Source organism: Sus scrofa, chromosome 1 (genome assembly GCF_000003025.6).
Source record: "Sus scrofa isolate TJ Tabasco breed Duroc chromosome 1, Sscrofa11.1, whole genome shotgun sequence".
Classification (NCBI taxonomy): domain Eukaryota; kingdom Metazoa; phylum Chordata; class Mammalia; order Artiodactyla; family Suidae; genus Sus; species Sus scrofa.
The window spans coordinates 127,704,776-127,725,348 of NC_010443.5; the positions used below are offsets into that span (position 1 = coordinate 127,704,776).

Genomic DNA, 20,573 nt, shown 5'->3' on the forward strand with positions numbered 1-20,573 from the left:
ATGACTGGAAGTCAAAGGTATTATGCTTAGTGAAGTAAGTCATACAGAGAAAAAACAAATACTCCATGTTATTACTTTTAAGTAGAATCTAAAACATAAAACAGAGCCTCCAGGATCAAGATAGTGGAGGAGTAGGATATGAAGCTCACCTTCTCCCACAAACACATTAAAAAAACAAAAACCTACATATAGAACAATTCACATAGAATATCTACCAAATGCTGGCAGAAGACCTCAGACTTCCAAAATGGGCAAGAAAAGCTCCACGTAACTGGGTAGAACAAAAGGAAAAAGAGAGAGAGAGAAGAGGAAAAACAGAATCAGGACAGGACCAGCACTCCTGACAGGGAGTTGTGAAAAAAGAAAGGAATCTGCACCCTGGGCGGCCACCTAACTAATAGGGAAATAAGCTGGGACAAAAGAGGGAGCCTCAAAGCCTCAGAGAAAAGTGCAGCACTGGGACTGAGGCAGGCAAAGCAGAGAGAGACTACAAACAACTGCCCAACACAGCATATCCCAGCTGGGTGCTGAGGCTCATCAGGCTTTGGAGCCTCAGTTCTGGGGGAAGGACTATTGTTGGCTGTGTGGCAACAGCCTGAGGGAGATGGGGAGCAATGATCCAAGGGCTAGGGAGCAGCACACCACAGCCAAGGAAGTGCAGGAAAAGGCCAGGGCTGCCAAATAATCAAAGCATTATTGTTGGGGAGTGTGAGAGCAGAGAGGATTGGACCTCCATAGGAACTTCTTTCTCTGCACATGAATGGGCTCTCATGCAGCAGGGCACCTCTGTGCAGGCTACAAGCTCCAGTGCAGAAAACCACAGCCATCTCAGACTCCAGAGGTATTTGAGATTCTCCTACAACTAGGCACCACCTGCCACCCCAGTCACCTCAGGGTTAGCTGCTGCAGAAAGCCCTGCAACCTAGGACTGCCTGCTGCCCCCACCACCCTGGGGATTACCACCACTGCCAAGGGGCCTGAAAACAGGCATAGCTTGCAGCTCCCATATCCCCATGATTTACCACCACTGCCAAGGGCCTAGTGACCAAGTGCTGCCTACGGCCTCCACCTCCCTGGAACGAAGCACAGGCCATTCACCTGCACAACCCCTATCAACCTGCACACACTGAGGAAAGAGGGAGCAAGAATTTAAACCAAAAACAGCCCTCACAACAAAAGAAGAGTAAACCCACACAGCTACCCAGGGACTACCCCATATAAGTGGCCCTACAATACTGCAGTAGATAGTTGTTTTCCCTAAACTCAGAGTAAGAAAAACATAAACAAAATGAATAAGCACAGGAACCATTCCCAGTTAAAAGAACAAGAAAATTCCCGAGGAGCAAACAATAAAACAGACCTCTGCAGTCTAACAAATACTGAGTTCAAAAAGGAGGTAATGAAAATACTGAATGAATTAAGAACAGCTACTAACAATAAAACAGATTACTTTAAAAAGGAGCTATAACAACAACAACAATAAAAAAAACTACCCAAAATATGGGCAGAAGACCTAAATAGACATTTCTCCAAAGAGGACATATAGATGGCCAGTAGGCACAAAAAGAGCTCAACATCACTAATTGTTAAGAGAGATGAACTTCAAAACTACTATGAGGTACCACCTCACACTAGTTAGAATGGACATGATCAAAAAGTCCACAAATAACTACAAAAAAAAATCCTACAAATAAATGCTGGAGAGGGTGCGGCAAAAAGGAAATGCTCTTACACTGTTGGTGGGAATTACAACCACTTTGGAAAGCAGTATGGAGTTTCCTCAGAAAATACAGAACAACCATATCATCCAACAATCCATCTGCACAACATTATAATTCAAAAAGATACTGAGTTCCCACTGTAGTGCAATAGGATCTGCAGTGTTTCTGCAGCACCAGGACACAGGTTTAATCCCCAGCCTGGCACAGTGGGTTAAAGGATCCAATGTTTCCGCAGCAGCAGCATAGGTCACAACTGTGGCTAAGATCTAATCCTTGGCATGGGAACTTCATATGCCAAAAAAAAAAAAAAAAGATACATGCACACTTATGTTCACTGCAGCACTACTCACAACAGCCAAAACAATCTAAATGACCAATAAGAGATAAATGGATTAAGAAGATGTGGTACAGGGAGTTCATGCTGTGGTCCAGGGGGTTTAGAATCCTCAGGCAGAGATGAGTTTAAGATTGCAGAGTAGAAGGATTGGAGCACAACTTTGCTCATAAAAACACCAAAATTACAACCAATTGCTGAACCAACAACAGTTTCCAATAGACTGGAAACCACAAAAAAAAGATATCCTACAGCAAAAGACAAAGAAAAAGCCACATTGAGACTTGAGGAGTCTCTAAACAATCCCATATGCACCAGGTGGGCAACCCACATACTGGGGGAAAAAAAAAACTATTGCAGAGGCTCCTCAACAGGAGCGAGAATTCTAAGCCCCATGTTCCCACACCTAGGGATATGGCATGGGGGGCAGGAGCCCCCAGAGCATCTGGCATTGAATGCCAGCAGGGCTTGTGTGCAGTAGCTCCACAGGATGGGAGGAAATGGAGATTCGACTTTCAGAGGGGGCACAAAGGCTTTCATGTGCACTGGCTCCCAGGGCAAAGCAGAGACCCCATAAGAATCTGGGTCAGACCTATCTGCAGGCCTTGGAGGATCTCCTGGGAAAACAGGGGGTGACTGTGGCTTGTTGTGGGGGAAGGACACTGGAGGCGCAGATCTCAGGAATGACTGTTGGATGAACTCCCCTGCAGGTGTCCATGTTAGGAAAATCTGGCACCACCCATTAGGGCTGAGAAGCCCCAGGCCAAACAATAAAGAGGGTGGGAACAAAGTCCCACCCATCAGCAAGCAGGCAGCCTAAAGTCCTCCTAGTCACACAGCTGCCCCTAATCACACCCAGAGACAAAGCCCTACCCACCAGAGGGATAAGAATCAGCTTAACCTACCATTAGGCAGGCACCAGTCCCTCCCATCAGGAAGCCTACAGCAAGCACCTGTACCAACTTCTTCCACAAGAGGAGCAGACATCAGAAGCAAGAGAGGCTACAACCCTATTGTCTACAAAAAGGAGACCACACCAAAAATCTATACAAAATGAAAAAGGCAGAGAATTATGACTCAGATAAGGGAACAAGAAAAAAAAAACAGAAAAGCAGCTAAGTGATCTGGAGATTACTAACCTCTGTGAAAAAGACTTTAATGACAGTAAAGATAATTCAAGATTTTGGAAATAAACTGGAGGCAAAGACTGATAAATTACAAGAAACACTGAACAAAGAAATAGAGAATTTAAAGATTAAGCAATCAGAGATGTAAAATACAATAACAAATAAAAAATTCATGAGAAGGGAGTTCCCACAGTGGTGCAGCAGAAACAAAATCAACTAGGACCCATGAAGTTGAGGGTTCAATCCCTGTCCTCTCATGGGTTAAGGATCTGGCATTGCCATGAGCTGTGGTGTAGGTCACAGATGGGGCTCAGATTCCACGTTGCTGTGGCTGTGGCACAGGCCAGCAGCTGTAGCTCCAATTAGACCCCTCGTCTGGGAATCTCCATATGCTGTGGGTGCAGCCCTTAAAAAAAAGCAAAAAAAAAAAAAAATTTCACAAGAAGGAACCGACAACAGAATACAGGAGGCAGAAGAACCAATAAGCAAGGTGGAAGACAGACTGGTGGAAATCACTGATGCATAACAGAAAGGAGAAAAAAGATTGAAAACAAACAGTCTAAGAGAACCCTGGCACTCTAGCACAATGTTCAATGCATCAACCTCCATATTATAGGGGTACCAGAAGGCAAGGAGAGGAGTTCCCCTCATGCTGCAGTGGTTAACGAATCCAACTAGAAATTTCGGGGTTGCAGTTTCAATTCCTGGCCTCGCTCAGAGGGTTAAGGATTTGGCATTGCCGTGAGCTGCGGTACAGGTCGCAGATGCAGCTCAGATCCTGCGTTGCTGTGGGTGTGGCATAGGCTGATGGCTACAGCTCTGATTAGACCCCTAGCCTGGGAACCTCCATATGCTGCAGGTGCAGCCCTAGAAAAGACAGAAGAAGAAAAAAAATAAAGAAGGCGAAGAGAGAGAGAAAGGGCCAGAGAAAATATGTGAAGAGATAACAACTGAAAACTTCCCTAACATGGGAAAGGAATCACTCGCTCAAATCCAGAAGAGGAGTTCCCATTGTGGCACAGTAGTTAACAAATCCGATTAGGAACCATGAGGTTGCGGGTTCGGTCCCTGCCCTTGCTCAGTGGGTTAATGATCCGGCAACGTGAGCTGTGGTGTAGGTTGCAGACGCAGCTCGGATACCGCGTAGGCCGGAGGCTACAGCTCCTATTTGACCCCTAGCCTGGGAACCTCCACATGCCGCGGGAGCAGCCCTAGAAATGGCAAAAAGACAAAAAAAAAAAAAAAAAAATCCAGGAAGAACAACAAGTACCATATAAAACTAACCCAAGACGCATATTAATCAAACTGACCAAAATTAAAGACAAAGAGAAAATATTGAAAACAGCTAGGGAAAAGAAACAGGTAACATACAAGGAACCCTGATAAGGTTATCAGCTGATTTTTCAACAAAATCTCTGCAGGCCAAAAGGGAGTAGCATGATTTACTTAACGTAATGTAAGGGAAAAAAAAAACTCCAGCCAAGATTACTCTACTCAGCAAGACTCTCATTCAGATTTGAAGACGAAATCAAAAGCTTTACAGAGGAGCAAAAGCTAAGAGGATTCAGCACCACCAAACCAGCTTTACAACAAATATTAAAAGAACTTCTCTAGATGAAAAAGAAAAAGCCACAACTAGAAACAAAAATATTACAAATGGCAAAGCTCACTGGTAAAGGCATACATATACTTAAGATAAGAAATCATCCACATGCAAATATGCTACCAAAACCAGAAATCATGAGAAAAGGAGGGTACAACTGCAGGACACTGGAGATGCACTTGCAATTAAGAGGCCAACAACTTAAAACAATATTGTATATAAGGGAGTTCCCATCGTGGCACAGTGGTTACTGAATCCTACTAGGAACCATGAGGTTGTGGATTCCATCCCTGGCCTTGCTCAGTGGGTTAAGGATCCGGTGTTGCCGTGAGCTGTGGTGTAGGTCACAGATGTGGCTTGCATCCCGAGTTGCTATGGCTCTGGCATAGGCCGGCGGCTACAGCTCCAATTAGACCCCATAGACCTCCATATGCCACAAGAGCGGCCCAAGAAATCACAAAAAGAAAAACAAAAACAAAAACAATATTGTGTGTGTGTGTGTGTGTGTGTGTATATATATATATCAAAACTTCATGGTAACTGCAAACCAAAAATATACAATACATACACACACAAATTAGAAAAAGCAATCCAAACTAAAAAGAGTCATAAACCACAACAGAAGAGAACAAGAGAAGGGGAAGAAAAAAGACCAACAAAAACAAATTCAAATCAATAAATAAAATAGCAATAAAAACATACATTCCAGTAATTACCGTAATTGTAAATGGTAAAGACTGGCTGAATGGATACAAAAATAAGACCGATACATATGGTGTCTTCAAGAGATCCACTTCAGTTTTAGGGACACATACAAACTGAAAGTGAAAGGATGGAAGAAAATATTCTATGCAAACAGAAATCCAAAGAAAGCTGAGTAGCAATATTCATATCAGACAAAATAGACCTTAAAATAAAGAATATTATAAGAGACAAAGGACATTACATAATGATCAAAGGATCAATCCAAAAAGATATAACAATTGTAACTAATATGCATCCAACATAGGATCACCCACCTCAATAAAATAAGGTGACTGCTAACAACCTTAAAAGGAGAAATTGACAATAACACAGTAATAGCAGGGGACTTTAGCACCCCACTTACAGCAATGGATAGATCATCCAGACAGAAAATCAACAAGAAAACACAGGCCTTAAATGATGCATTAGACCAGATGACTTATATAACAGTCCATCCAAAAGCAGCAGAATATACACTCTTCTCAATTGCACACAGAACACTCTCTAGGATAGATGACATTCTGGGCCACAAATCAGGTCTCAGTAAATTTAGGAAAAATGAAATCATATCAAGCATTTTTTACAACCACAACACTGTGTGACAGGAAATCAACAAGAAAAAAAATGCAAAAAATGCAAACACTTGGAGACTAAACAACGTGCTTCTAAACAACCAATGGATCACTTAAGAAATCAAAGAGGAAATTAAAAAATACCTACAAGCAAATGACAACAAAGACACAAAAATCCAAAACCTATGGGATGCAGCAAAAGCAGTTCTAAGAGGGAGGTTTATAGAAATACAAGCCTATCTCAGGAAACAAGAAAAATCTCAAATATACAACCAAACTTTATACCTAAAAAAACTACAGAGAGAAGAACAGACAAAACCCAAAGTAAGCAGAAAGAAAGAAATCATAAAGATGAGGAGTTCCTGTCATGGCACAGCAGAAACAAATCCCAGTAGGAACCAAGAGGTTGTGTGTTCAATCCCTGGCACTGCTCATTGAGTTAAGGATCCCGTGTTGCTGTGAGCCATGGTGTAGGTCGCAGACATGGCTCAGATCCCACGTTGCTGTGGCTGTGGTGTAGGCCAGCAGCTGTAGCTCCAATTTGACCCCTAGCCTGGGAACCTCCATATGCCATGGGTGAGGCCATAAAAAGCAAAAATAAATAAATAAATAAATCATAAAGATGAGAGCATAGATAAATGAAATAGAAATAAAGAAAACAACAGAGGAGTTCCTGTCGTGGCGCAGTGGTTAACGAATCTGACTAGGAACCATGAGGTTGCGGGTTCGGTCCCTGCCCTTGCTCAGTGGGTTAACGATCCGGCGTTGCCGTGAGCTGTGGTGTAGGTTGCAGACGCGGCTCGGATCCTGCGTTGCTGTGGCTCTGGCGTAGGCCGGCGGCTACAGCTCCGATTAGACCCCTAGCCTGGGAACCTCCATATGCCGCAGAAGCGGCCCAAAGAAATAGCAAAAAGACAAAAAAGAAAAAAAAAAAGAAAACAATAGAAAAGATCAATAAAACTAAAACTGATTCTTTGAAAAGATGTTAGAAAGGTACAATCTTCCAAGACTAAACCAAGAAGAAATGGAAAAGATAAACAGACCAATCACAAGCACTGAAATGGAAACTGTGATTTTAAAAACTTCCAACAAACAAAAGTCTAGGACCAGATAGCTTCACAGGCAAATTCTATCAAACATTTAGAGAAGACATAACACCTATCTTTCTGAAACTACTTCAAAAATTACAGAGGAAGGAACCCTCCCACACTCATTCTATGAGGCCACCATCACTCTGATACCAAAACCAGATACCACAAAAAAAGAAAACTACAGGATAATACCACTGATGACCACAGATGCAAAAAATCCTCAACAAAATACTAGCAAACCGAATGCAACAAAACATTAAAAGGATTGCACACCATAATCACGTGGGACTTACCCCAGGGATGCAAGGATTCTTCAATATCCACAAATCAATCAGTGTGATACACCACATTAACAAACTGAAGAATAAAAACCACACGATCCCCTCAATACATGCGAAAAAGCTTTTGACAAAATCCAACACCCATTTCTGAGAAAAACACTCCAGAAAGTGGGCACGGAAGGAACCTATCTCAACAAAATGAAGGCCAAATATGACAAACCCACAGTTTACATCATTCTCAATGGTGAAAAGCTGAAAGAATTCCCACTAAGATCAGGAACAAGACAAGGATGTCCACTCTTGCCATTTGTATTCAACCTAGTTTTGGAAGCCAGAGCCACAGCAATCAAAGACAAAGAAATATAAGGAATCCAAATTGGAAAGGAAGACGTAAAACTATCACTGTTTGCAGATGACATGATACCATACCTAGAAAATCATAAAGTCACTACCAGAAAACTGTGAGAGGTCATCAATGCATCTGGTAAAGAGGAGGATTCAAAATTAATACACAGAAACCAACCATTCTATATACTCACAATGAAAGATCAGAAAGAGAAATTAGGGAGTTCCCATCGTGGCACAGCAGAAACAATCTGACTAGGAACCATGAGGTTACAGGTTCAAGGCCTGGCCTCACTCAGTGGGTTAAGGATCTGGTGTTGCTGTGAGCTGTGGTGTAGGTCACAGACACGGCTCAGATCTGGAGTTGCTGTGGCTGTGGCATAGACTGGCAGCTGTAGCTCCGATTAGACCCCTAGCCTGGGAACCTCCACATGCTGCAGGTATGGCCCTAAAAAGACCAAAAAAAAAAAAAAAAAGAAAGAAAGAAAGAAAAGAAAGAAAGAAAGAGAAATTAGGGAAATAATCCCATTTACCTTTGCATCAAAAAGAATAAAGTATTAGGAATAAACCTACCTAAAGAGACAAAAGACCTGCATTTGGAAAACTATAACATGCTGATGAAAGAAATCAAAGATGACACAAACAGATGGAAAGAATATACCATGATGTTGGATTGGAAGAATCAGTGTTGGCAAAATGACTATACTATCCAAGGCAATCTATAGATTCAATGCGATCCCTATCAAATCACCAAGGACATCTTTTACAGAACTAGGAACAAAATATTTTAAAATTTGTTAAAGATCCCAAATAGCCAAAGTCATCCTGAGAAAGAAAAATGGAACTGGAGCAATCAAGCTCCCTGGCTTCACACTGTACTACAAAGCTACAGTCATCAAAACAGTATGGTACTGGCACAAAAACAGACATATAGATCAATGGAACAGGATAGAAAGCCCAAAAATAAACCCAGCCACCTACAGTCAATTAACCTGTGACAAAGGAGGCAATACACAATGGAGAAAAGACAGTCCTTTTAATCAGTGGCGCTGGGAAAACTGGACAGTTACATGCAAGGGAATGAAATGAGAACACTCCCTAACACCGTACACAAAAATAAACTCAAAATGGATTAAAGATCTAAATATAAGACTGGATGCTATAAAACTCTTAGAGGAAAACATAGGCCAAACAGTCTCTGACATAAACCACAGCAATATCTTCTCAGACCCACCTCCTAAAGTAATGACAATAAAAACTAAAACAGGAGTTCCCGTCGTGGCGCAGTGGTTAACGAATCCAACTAGGAACCATGAGGTTGCGGGTTCGGTCCTTGCCCTTGCTCAGTGGGTTAACGATCCGGCGTTGCCGTGAGCTGTGGTGTAGGTTGCAGACGCGGCTCGGATCCCGAGTTGCTGTGGCTCTGGCGTAGGCCGGTGGCTACAGCTCCGATTCAACCCCTAGCCTGGGAACCTCCATATGCCGCGGGAGCGGTCCAAGAAATAGCAACAACAGCAACAACAACAACAACAGACAAAAAGACAAAAAAGACAAAAAAAAAAAAAAAAACTAAAACAAACACATGGGACCAAATTAAACTTAAAATTTTCTGCACAGCAAAGGAAACCCTAAACAAAACAAAAAGACAACCCACAGAATGGGAGAAAATATTTGCAAATTAAGCAACTGACAAGGGGTTAATCTCAAAATACGTAAAAACCACCTGCAGCTCAACACCAAAAAAACAAACAACCCCATCAAGAAATGGGCAGAAGATCTAAACAGACAATTCTCCAAAGACATACAGATGGCCAAAAATCACATGAAAAGATTCTCAACATCATGTATTATTAGAGCAATGCAAATCAAAACTACTATGAGGTACCACCTGGCATCAGCCAAAATGGCCATCATCGAAAGCTCTACAAACAATAAATGCTAGAGAGGGTGCAGAGAAAAGGCAACCCTCTTACACTGCCGGTGGGAATGTAAAATGGCACAACCACTATGAAAAACAGTATAGAGATTCCTCAAAAGACTAAAAATAGAATTACCATTTGATCCAGCAATCCCCCTCCTGGGCATCTATCCAGAGAAAACCATGACTCAAAAAGATACATGTGGGAGTTCCCACTGCAGCTCAGCAGGTTATGAGCCCAACTAGTATCCATGAGGATAAGGGTTTGATTCCTGGCCTTGCTCAGTGGGGTAAGAATCCAGCGTTGCCATGAGCTATGGTGTAGGTCACAGACACGGTTCTGATCCTTCGTTGCTGTGGCTATAGTGTAAGCCAAAAGCTGTAGCTCTAACTCAACACCTATCCTGGAAACTTCCATATGCTGCAGCTACAGCCCTAAAAAAAAAAAAAAAAAAAGAATAGACACATGTACCCCAATGTTCACTGAAGCACTATATGCAATAGCCAAATCATGGAAGCAGTCTAAATGTCCATCGACAGAGGAGTGAATAAAGATGTGGTACATATACACAATGGAATGTTACTCAGCCATAAAAAAGAATGAAATAATGGCATTTTGCAGCAACATAAATGGAGCTAGAAATAATCATGCTAAGTTACTCAGACAATTAGACACAAACATAATATACTATTACTTATATGTGGAATCTAAAAAAAGAACACAAAAAACCTGGAGTTCCTGTTGTAGCTCCGACTAGTATCTAGGAGCATACAGGTTTGATACCTGGTCTGGATCAGTGAGTTAAGGATCTGGCATTGCTACAAGGTGCAGTGCAGGTCACAGATGCAGCTCAGATCCAGTGTTGCTGTGACTGTGGTCTAGACCAGTAGCTGCAACTCTGATTTGACCCCTAGCCCAGGAACTTCCATATACCACACCTGCAGCCCTAAAAAGCACACGCACACACACAGGTAATAAAATTTAAGAAAGGATACAAATGAACTTATTTGCAGAACAGAAACAGATCAAAGACTTTGAAAAACTTATGGTTACCAAAGGGGACAGCTTGCAGGGGAGGGATGGACTGGGGGTTTGGAAAGGAAATGTTCTGAAATCAACTAGTGATGATGTTTGTACAGCCATAAATGTAATAAAATTCACGGAATTAAAAAAAAAATTAAAGAATCTGACTGCCAGGAGTTCCGGTTACAGCTCAGCAGGTTAAGAATCCAATTAATGTCCATGAGGATGTGAGCTCCAACCCTGGGCTCACTCAGTGGGTTAAGGCTCCAGCATTGTTGCAAGCTGTGGTGTAGGTCGCATATGAGGCTTGGGTCTGGTGTTGCTGTGGCTGAGGCATAGGCTGGCAACAGCAGCTTCGATTTGACCCCTTGCCTAGGAACTTAAATATGCCACAGGTACAGCCCCTCCCCCAAAAGGAATCTGACTGCAGCAGCTGGAATCACTGTGGAAGAATGGGTTTGATCCCTGGCCCACTGCAGTGGGTTAAAGGATCCAGTGTTACTGCAGCTGCATTATAGGTCACAACTGTGGCTCAGGTTCAATTCCTGGCCCAGGAACTTCTATATGCTGTGGGTGAGGACATAAAATTTTAAAAAGAAAAAAGGCATTCCCATCATGGCTCAGTGAAAACAAATTTGACTAGTATCCATGAGGACACAGCTTCGACCCCTGGCCTTGCTCAGTGGGTTAAGGATCTGGCTTGCCATGAGCTGTGGCATGGGTCACAGACACGGCTTAGATCCCAACTTGCTGTGGCTGTGGTGTAGGCGGGCAGTTGTAGCTCCAATTCAACCCCTAGCCTGGGAATCTCCATATGCCATGGGTGTGGCCCTAAAAAACTAAATAAATAAATAAATAAATAAAATGGGAAGAACTTCTAAAAAAAGAAAAGAAAGAAGTGGCACATATATATATGATGGAATACTACTCAGCCATGAAAAGGAATGAAGTAATGCCATCTGCAGCAACTAAATGCAACTAGAGATTTTCACACTAAGTGAATTAAGTTAGAAAGAGGAAGACATGGGAGTTCCCGTCGTGGCGCAGTGGTTAACGAATCCGACTAGGAACCATGAGGTTGCGGGTTCGGTCCCTGCCCTTGCTCAGTGGGTTAACGATCCGGCGTTGCCGTGAGCTGTGGTGTAGGTTGCAGACGCGGCTCGGATCCCGCGTTGCTGTGGCTCTGGCGTAGGCTGGTGGCTACAGCTCCGATTGGACCCCTAGCCTGGGAACCTCCATATGCCGCAGGAGTGGCCCAAGAAATAGCAACAACAACAAAAAAGACAAAAAAAAAAAAAAAAAAAAAAGAGGAAGACAAATACCATATGATATCACTTATATGTGGAATCTAAAATATGGCACAAATGAACCCATCCACAAAACGGAAACAGAATCACATACATAGAGAACTTGTGGTTGCCAAGGGGGAGGAGGTTTGAGGAGGGGTGGACTGGGACGTTTGGGTAGCAAACGTAAGCTATTATATATAGAATAGATATACTTTGCTATACAACAGAAATTGGCTCAACACTGTAAATCAACTACACTTTAACTTAAAAAAATAAAACAAATAAATGAATATAACAAAACAGAAATGGATTCACAGATACAGAGAACACAATGGTTACCAGTGTGGAATGGAGAGAGAAATGGGAAAGGGCAAGGTAGAGGTAGGGTATTAAGAGTTATAAAGTACTATGTATAAAATAAATGAGCTACGAGTATGTATTTATAGCACAGGAATATAGCCAATATTATTTATAATAATTATAAATGGGGTACAACCTATAAATTTTAATCATTATATTGTACACCTGAAACTAATGTAATATTGTAAATCAGCTATACCTCAGTATTTTTTTTTTGGCCACACCTGTGCCACATGGCAGTTCCCAGGCCAGGGTTTGAACTCAAGCCACAGCTGTGACACAGGCTGCTCCAAGAACACCACCAGATGCTTAACCTGCTGCACCACAAGAGAACTCCCAACTCCATCTCAATTTTTTTAAGCAAAATAAAATGAATTTTAAAAAAGAAATGCAACAGAAAAAATAAAAATTAAAAATTAAAACAAAAGCTCCAGGGTGGTCCACACAAAAACCTGCACATTGATGTTTATAGGAGCTTCATTCATAACTGTCAAAACTGGAAACCAACCAAGATGTCCTTCACTAGGCAAATGGATAAATAAACTAGGGTATGTCTTGATGGAATATTATTCATCACTAAAAAGAAATGAGCGATTAAGACTTGAAAAGACTTCAGGGAACTTAAATACCTATTACTAAGAAAAAGAAGCCAACCTGAAAGAGGCCACATACTCAAGTACATGACTGACATTCAAGAAAAGGCAAAACTATGGAAACAAAAAGATCAGTGATTGCAAGTGGTGAGGGTGAAAAGGGAATGAACAGACAGAGAGGGCAGTGAAATACTCTATGCATTGTAATGATGGATATATGCCACTATATATTTGTACAAACTCACAGAATGTACAATACCAAGAGTGAACCCTAAAGTAAACTATAGACTTTGGGTGGTTGTGATATATCAAAAGAGGTTTTCCTTGGTAACAAGCATACCACTCTGGCAAGTGATGTTGATAATGGGGGAGGCTACACATGTTTTGGGCAGGGGATATATAGAAATTCTGTTCCTTGCTCTAAATTTTTTTGTGAAACTAAAACTGCTCTTAAAAAATAATATCTTTTAAAAAAACAAACAACAACAAAAGAAACCTCAAGGGGGACTCACTCTCACATTTTTGTTACAACCAGGAGCTTAATCAGATTTTCACAGAATTTTCTTACCAAAGGAAAAATCCCCTCATGTTGCTAGCAGGGGGAGGGGGTGCGGGGGAGGAAAACATTTTGAAAATTGCTGGAGTACTCTGTTCTTCTTAACAAGGCCTGCCCTCAGGAGAAATTAGTTAACCAAAGCCTAACCTGCTGGTGTACTGTCAAAGGCTAATTGACCTAGGGAAGGGAAATATCCAACATGCTCAGTCTTGCCATCCTGTCCCACTTAAGTGGGGAGGAAATAAACTAAAACACCTGTGAGGTTCACTGTCCAGAGACACAGGTTCAATTGAAGACTGAGAACTAATCACAAGACTACAGAATGCTTCCCCTCCCCCACATCTTACCACCACATTGATAAAGACCTATTTATTTACAACAGTTCCTTTTTCTTGGTACATCATGTCCAGCTATCAAGAAAAAATTATAAGGCACACTAAAAGGCAAAAAGAAACCACAATTCGAAGAGACAGAGCAAGCTTCAAAACCAGACATGGCAAAAATGTTGGAATTATAAGACTAATAATTTAAAACAACTGTGATTAATATGCCAAGGGCTCTAAAAGATAACCAATGATAGGCAATGTAAAGAGAATGATGGAAAGCCTAAGGAAGAACCAAAAAAACCTGTAACAGAAATAAAGAATGCTTTTGATGGGTTTATTAATAGAGAGTTGCTGTAGTGGTGCAGTGGAAATGAACCAACTAGGAACCATGAAGATTCAAGTTTGATCCCTGGCCTCGATCAGTGGGTTAAAGATCCGGCATTGCTGTGGTGTAGGTGAGCTATGGTGTAGGTCACATATGCGGTTCGGATCTGGCGTTGCTATAGCTATGGTATAGGCCAGCAGCTGTAGCTCCAATTAGACCCCTAGCCTGGGACCCTCCATATGCCACAGGTGTGGCCCTAAAAAGCAAAAAAAAAAAAAAAAAAAAGGAAAAAGGAAAAGAAACCAACAACACAAAAATCCTACAACTAGGCAATTCATTTCCAAACTACAGAAAAATCAAAGAAAAAAAATCCTGAAAGCACACTGAAGGAGAAAAGTACCGTATCTATAGAGAACAAAGATAAGAATTACACACATCTTCTCAGAGACCATGCAGGCCAGGACAGAGTGAACATATTTAAAGTGATGATAGGAAAAAAAGAAAACCCAACCTAGAATTCTATACCCTGGAAAATTATCCATCAAAAGAAAAGAAAAGCAAATTAAATCCAGAGAAAGCAGAAGAAAAGAAATAATAAAAATTAGAGCAGATCAATGAAATTGAAAAGAGGAAATCAACAGAAAAAAACCAAGAGAACCAAAATTTGGTAATTTGAAAAGAACAATAAAATCAATAAGCCTCTTGTCAGGCTCAAAAAAAAGAGAGAGGACTAATATCAGAAATGAGGAGTTCTCTTGTTGTACAGTGGATTAAGGATCTGTTTGCTGTCCCTGTAGTGGCTCAGGTTGCTGTGGTGGCATGGGTTCAATCCTTGGCCCAAGAACTCCCGGTATGCCATGGGTGCAACAAAAAGAAAGAGAGAGAACGAAGAAAGGTAGAAATGAAAGTGAAGACTCACCAAAGATCCTATGGACATTAAAAAGATAAGGTATAGGAGTTCCCGTCGTGGCGCAGTGGTTAACGAATCCGACTAGGAACCATGAGGTTGTGGGTTCGGTCCCTGCCCTTGCTCAGTGGGTTAACGATCCGGCGTTGCCGTGAGCTGTGGTGTAGGTTGCAGACGCGGCTCGGATCCTGCGTTGCTGTGGCTCTGGCGTAGGCCGGTGGCTACAGCTCCGATTCAACCCCTGGCCTGGGAACCTCCATATGCCACGGGAGTGGCCCAAGAAATAGCAACAACAACAACAACAAAAGACAAAAGACAAAAAGAAAAAAAAAAAAAAGATAAGGTATAATATGAACAACTCCATGCCCACATATCCAAAAACCTAGATGAAATGGACCAATTCCTTGAAACACACTATTTGCCAAAACTCAAGAAACAAACAATTTGGAGTACCCTCAGTGGTTAACAAACCCGACTAGGATCCATGAGGACGCAGGTTTGATTCCTGGCCTTGCTCAGTGGGTTAAGGATCCAGCATTGCCATGAGCTGTGGTGTAGGCCACAGATGCAGCCTGGATATGATGTTGCTGTAGTTGTGACCCACACCACAGCAACAACCAAAGCATAGCAGTGACAACACCAGACACTTAATCTGCTGAGCCACATGGGAACTCCAAAAAAACAATCTAGACAGACTTTAAACCCCTCACAAAACTAATTCAAAATGGATCATATACCTAAATGTAAAATATAAAATTAAAGACCTAGATATAAGACCAGTCACTATACAACTCCTAGAGGAAAACATAGGCCAAACACTCTCTCACATAAATGACAGCAACATCTTCTCAGATCCACCTCTTAGAGTATTGGCAATAAAAAGAAAAATAAACAAATGGGATCTAATCAAACTTCAAAGTTTCTGCACAGCAAAGGAAACCCTAAACAACACAAAAAGACAACCCACAGAATGGGAGAAGATATTTGCAAATGAATCAACTGACAAGATATTAATCTCCAAAATTTATAAACACCTTCTGCAGCTCCATACCAAAAAAAACCAAACAACCCCATTAAAAAATGGGAAGAAGATCTAAACAGACAGTTCTCCAAAGAAGACATACGGATGGCCAAAAAACACATGAAAAGATGTTCAACGTCACTCATTATTAGAGAGATGCAAATCAAAACCACTCTGAGGTACCACCTTACACCAGCCAGAATGGCCATCATCCAAAAGTCTGCAAACAGTAAGTGCTGGAGAGGGTGTGGAGAAAAAGGAACCCCATTACACTGTGGGTTGGAATGTAAATTGGTGCAACCACTGTGGAAAGCAGTATGGAGATTCCTCAGAAAACTAAACATAGAACTACCATTTGATCCAGCAATCCCACTCCTGGGCATCTATCCAGAGAAAACCACGACTCGCAAAGACACATGTACTCCAATGTTCATTGCAACACTATTTACAATAGCCAAGACATGGAAACAACCTAAATGTCCATGACAGAGGAACAGATCCAGAAGATGTGGTACCTATACACAGTGGAATATTATTCAGCCATTAAAAAGAATGAAATACTGGCATTTTTTGCAACATGGATGGATCTAGAAATTATCATGCTAAGTAAGGTCAGCCATACAATGAGACACCAACATCAAATGCCTTCACTGATATGTGGAATCTGAAAAAAGGACAGACTGAACTTCTTTGCATGACAGATGCTGACTCACAGACATTGAAAAACTTAGGGTCTCCGGAGGAGACAGTTTAGGGGGGTGGGGATGTGCCGGGGCTGCGGGATGGAAATCCTGTGAAATCAGATTGTTATGATCATTATACAACTACAGATGTGATAAATTCATTTGAGTAATTTAAAAAATGGAAAAAAAAACATTAAAAAAAACAAAAACAAAAACAAAATTATAGAAGTCCTGGGAGATAGCAGGAGGAAACCAAGATGGCCTTGGTATGGCAATAAATTTTTAGATTAAAACATCTCAGACATGATCCATGAAAGAAAAAAGTGATTAAGATGAACTTTATTAAATTTAAATCTTCTTGGAGTTCCCTTGTGGCACAGTGGGTTAAGGGCTGGGCACTGTCACTGCAGCAGCTCGGGTTGCTGCTGTGGCACAGTTGCAGCTGTGGCTCAGATCTAAGTCCTAGCCCAGGAACTCTATATGCCAGAGGGTGACAAAAAAAGAAAAGAAAAAAAATGGGCCAAAGACATAATAGACACATCACCAAAGAAGATACACAAATGAGAAATAAGCATATGAAAAGATGCTTCACATAATATGTCATTAAGGAAATGCAATTTAAAACAATGAAATACCATTACACCCATATTAGAGTGGCCAAAATCCAGAGCTCTGATGACACCAAATGCTGGGGAAGACGTGGAGCAACAGGAACTCGCATAAGTTGCTGGTATGAATACAAAATGATAAGATGCTTTGGAAGATAGACTGGTGGTTTCTCACCAAACTAAGGAAACTTTTACCATATGTTCCAGCAATCATGCTTCTTGGTATTCAGTCAAAGGAGCTGAAAACTAATGTCCACACAGAAACCTGCACTCAGATGTTTATAGAAGCTTTGTTCATAACTGCCAAAATGTAGAAACAACCAAGATGTCCTTCACTAGGTGTACCCGCAAACAGTGGAATATTATTCAGTGCTAAAAAGAAATGACCAATCAAGCCATGAAAAGACCTGGAGGAAACATAAATGTAACAAAGCCAACCGGAAGAAAAGACTATACACTGTATCATTCCAACTATACCATATTCTAGGAAAGGCCAAATTAAGGAGACAGTAAAAAGATCAGTGGTTGCCAAGCACAGAGGATATTTAGGGCAGTGAAACTACTGTATGAGATATGTTAATGATGAATACACACCATTATATGTTTGTAAAAGTCCATAGAAAATACAACACCAAGTGTGAACCCTAAAGAGTTCCCTAGTGGCTCAAGAGGTTGAGAATCCAATGTTGTCACTACAGCAGCTCAAATCACTGCTGTGGTGCAGGTTTAATTGCTGACCTGAAAATGTTCAGGAGTTCCTGTCTTGCCACAGTGGGTTAAGAATCTAACCACAGTAGCTCTGGTTGCTGCAGAAGTTCGGGTTCCATACCCAGCCGGGAACAATGGGTTAAAGGACCCAGCGTTGCCACAGCTGCAGTGTAGGTCACAGCTGTGGCTCAGATTCAATCCCTGCCCGGGAACTACCAAATGCACCAGGTGCAGCCATAAAAAGGAAAAAAAAAAATGCTCAGAGCAGCAGTCATTATGGAAGATTGGAAACATTTGGAAATAATGGAAATCTGGAAACAATTCGACGGTCCATCAACATAGTACATTCACACAGCAGTAAAAACACATCAACACTAGTGAATTTTTAAAGATATAAAAATGAGCAAAATAAAGTCCCAGAACATAAAAATGATACCATATTATATGTGATTATCAAAAACAGGTGAAAATTGGGAGTTCCCATGGTGGTTCAGCAGTAACGAGCCCAACTAGTATCCAGGAGGCCAATTCAATCCCTGGCCTCGCTCAGTAGGTTGTAGATGCGGCACTGATTTAAGCTGTGCTATAGGTCGCAGGCGTGGCTCAGATCCCACCTTGCTGTGGCTGTGGTGTAGGCCAGCAGTTACAGCTTAGAGTTGACGCCTAGCCTAGGAACTTCCATAGCTTCAGGTGTGGCCCTAAAAAAAAAAAAAAAAACACACCATGTAAAAATAAAATATTGTTTAAAGATACATTCAGAGGTGGTAAAACTATAAATAAATGCAAGGAATAATTATCACAAAATTCAGCATAACCACTGTTATGTGGAGGGATGGCCTTCAAAGGAACTATAAATTTTTATTGATATGGATGGCAGGTACATGGATTGGTGCTTGAATTACTATTACTTCTTTTCTTTTCTTTTGTCTTTTTATGGCTGAAATCACAGCATATGGAAGTTCCCAGGCTAGAGGTTAAATCAGAGCTTCAGCTGCCAGCCTATGCCACAGCCACAGCAAGGTGGGATCAGAGCCATGTCTGCAACCTACACCACAGCTCCTGGCAACGCTGGATCCTTAACCCATTGAGTAAGGCCAGGGATTGAACCTGAATTCTCATGGATACTAGCCAGGTTCACAACCCCCTAATCCATTATGGGAACGCCCAAAAATGAGAACTTTAGACTTACTAAAAACAGCATTGCCTCAGAGATCCTATAAAGGATTAAGATCAAATTACACAGTTTCTGATCTGATTTTACTATGTTGAACCATTTTTTTCAAATCATAAAACTATTCAGCAATATATCATGGTGCAGGCATTGTAAACCAAATATTTTACCTTTTGGATTCAGAAGGCTGCCTCTTCTTGATCATTTCACGGAGCCGTGCAGCTGACTGCAAAATACACAAAACATGCATATATAAAAATATCTTATAACTACATAGCTTATCTCCTAAAATACTAAGTTTCTGCTAATATCCACACTAAGCCAAGATCTATACCGTAAGATCCTTAAGGTATGATACCTATTCTTTGTAATAGACATGAGAAAAATACATTATCAGTAATAAAGACAAGTATAAAATACTGTCCAAAGTACTGACATTCTGATACCTTGGACCAGGTTGCTAAAGAGTTTACATGATTAAATATTAAACATTTATCAAATATATTATTACAAATTAAAAGGTTTAACTTCTACTACAGGCAATCCTACTCTGGTATTTTCCAGAAAAGTTAAAGGTTATACTTCTACAAATCAAATCATAATTTCTACTAACTGAAATTAAAATAAGAGATATTTTATCTAAATTTCTGGTGAATTTTCAACTTTCAGTGACTCAACAATGTAGTTCCTTATATTAACTCACACTCTCTCCCTTCAAAACACATACACACAGTGAATATTGAGGAATGTTGACAGCCAGAGAAACCAATTAATTATTTAGTAACACCAAAGATTTAATATCTTCTTAGGGAAAACATCACACACCTTCCCAAAAAGCTATTTTCTCACATAAAAGTTTAATCCCCAGTCAAAAGACCTCCAATATATAAATTATACCTTTAGTTATAATTATTATAAAATAGCATTCTACTAGCTATTTATCCTTAAAACTTCCTATATAAATCATATTCCCATCTATTCTTTTTTTTTTTTTTGAGTCAATGTAGTCACTTATTGGGATAAAAATCTCTATATCATATAGTATCTCCAATAATCACCTACTAAATGACAATGAAACACAATCTAAGTAATTCCCATTGTATGAAGAGATTCAAAAATATTTCCTGTGCATTTTTTTTTATTTGTATGCACTCTGGACCTAAGAGAGCCAGTTTAGGAACCTTCCCACTATTTATGGCACTGTTGTGTGGAAAATGCAATCTGAATGATACTTAAGATACCAGTAGGAAACATCTTTCCCCCTTC

General features: G+C 40.8%; 1 protein-coding gene across 7 annotated transcripts in view; it reads right to left on the reverse strand.

Annotated features, from left to right (window-relative positions):
- WDR76 (WD repeat domain 76) overlaps nucleotides 1-20,573 on the reverse strand; it is an 89,593-nt gene that overhangs the window by 53,011 nt on the left and 16,009 nt on the right. For all 7 annotated transcript variants that reach the window (XM_021096581.1, XM_003121544.4, XM_021096554.1 and 4 more), the window contains one exon: nucleotides 19,478-19,533. In XM_021096581.1, coding sequence (XP_020952240.1) covers nucleotides 19,478-19,533 — 56 coding nt within the window. The remainder of the gene's footprint in view (nucleotides 1-19,477; nucleotides 19,534-20,573) is intronic.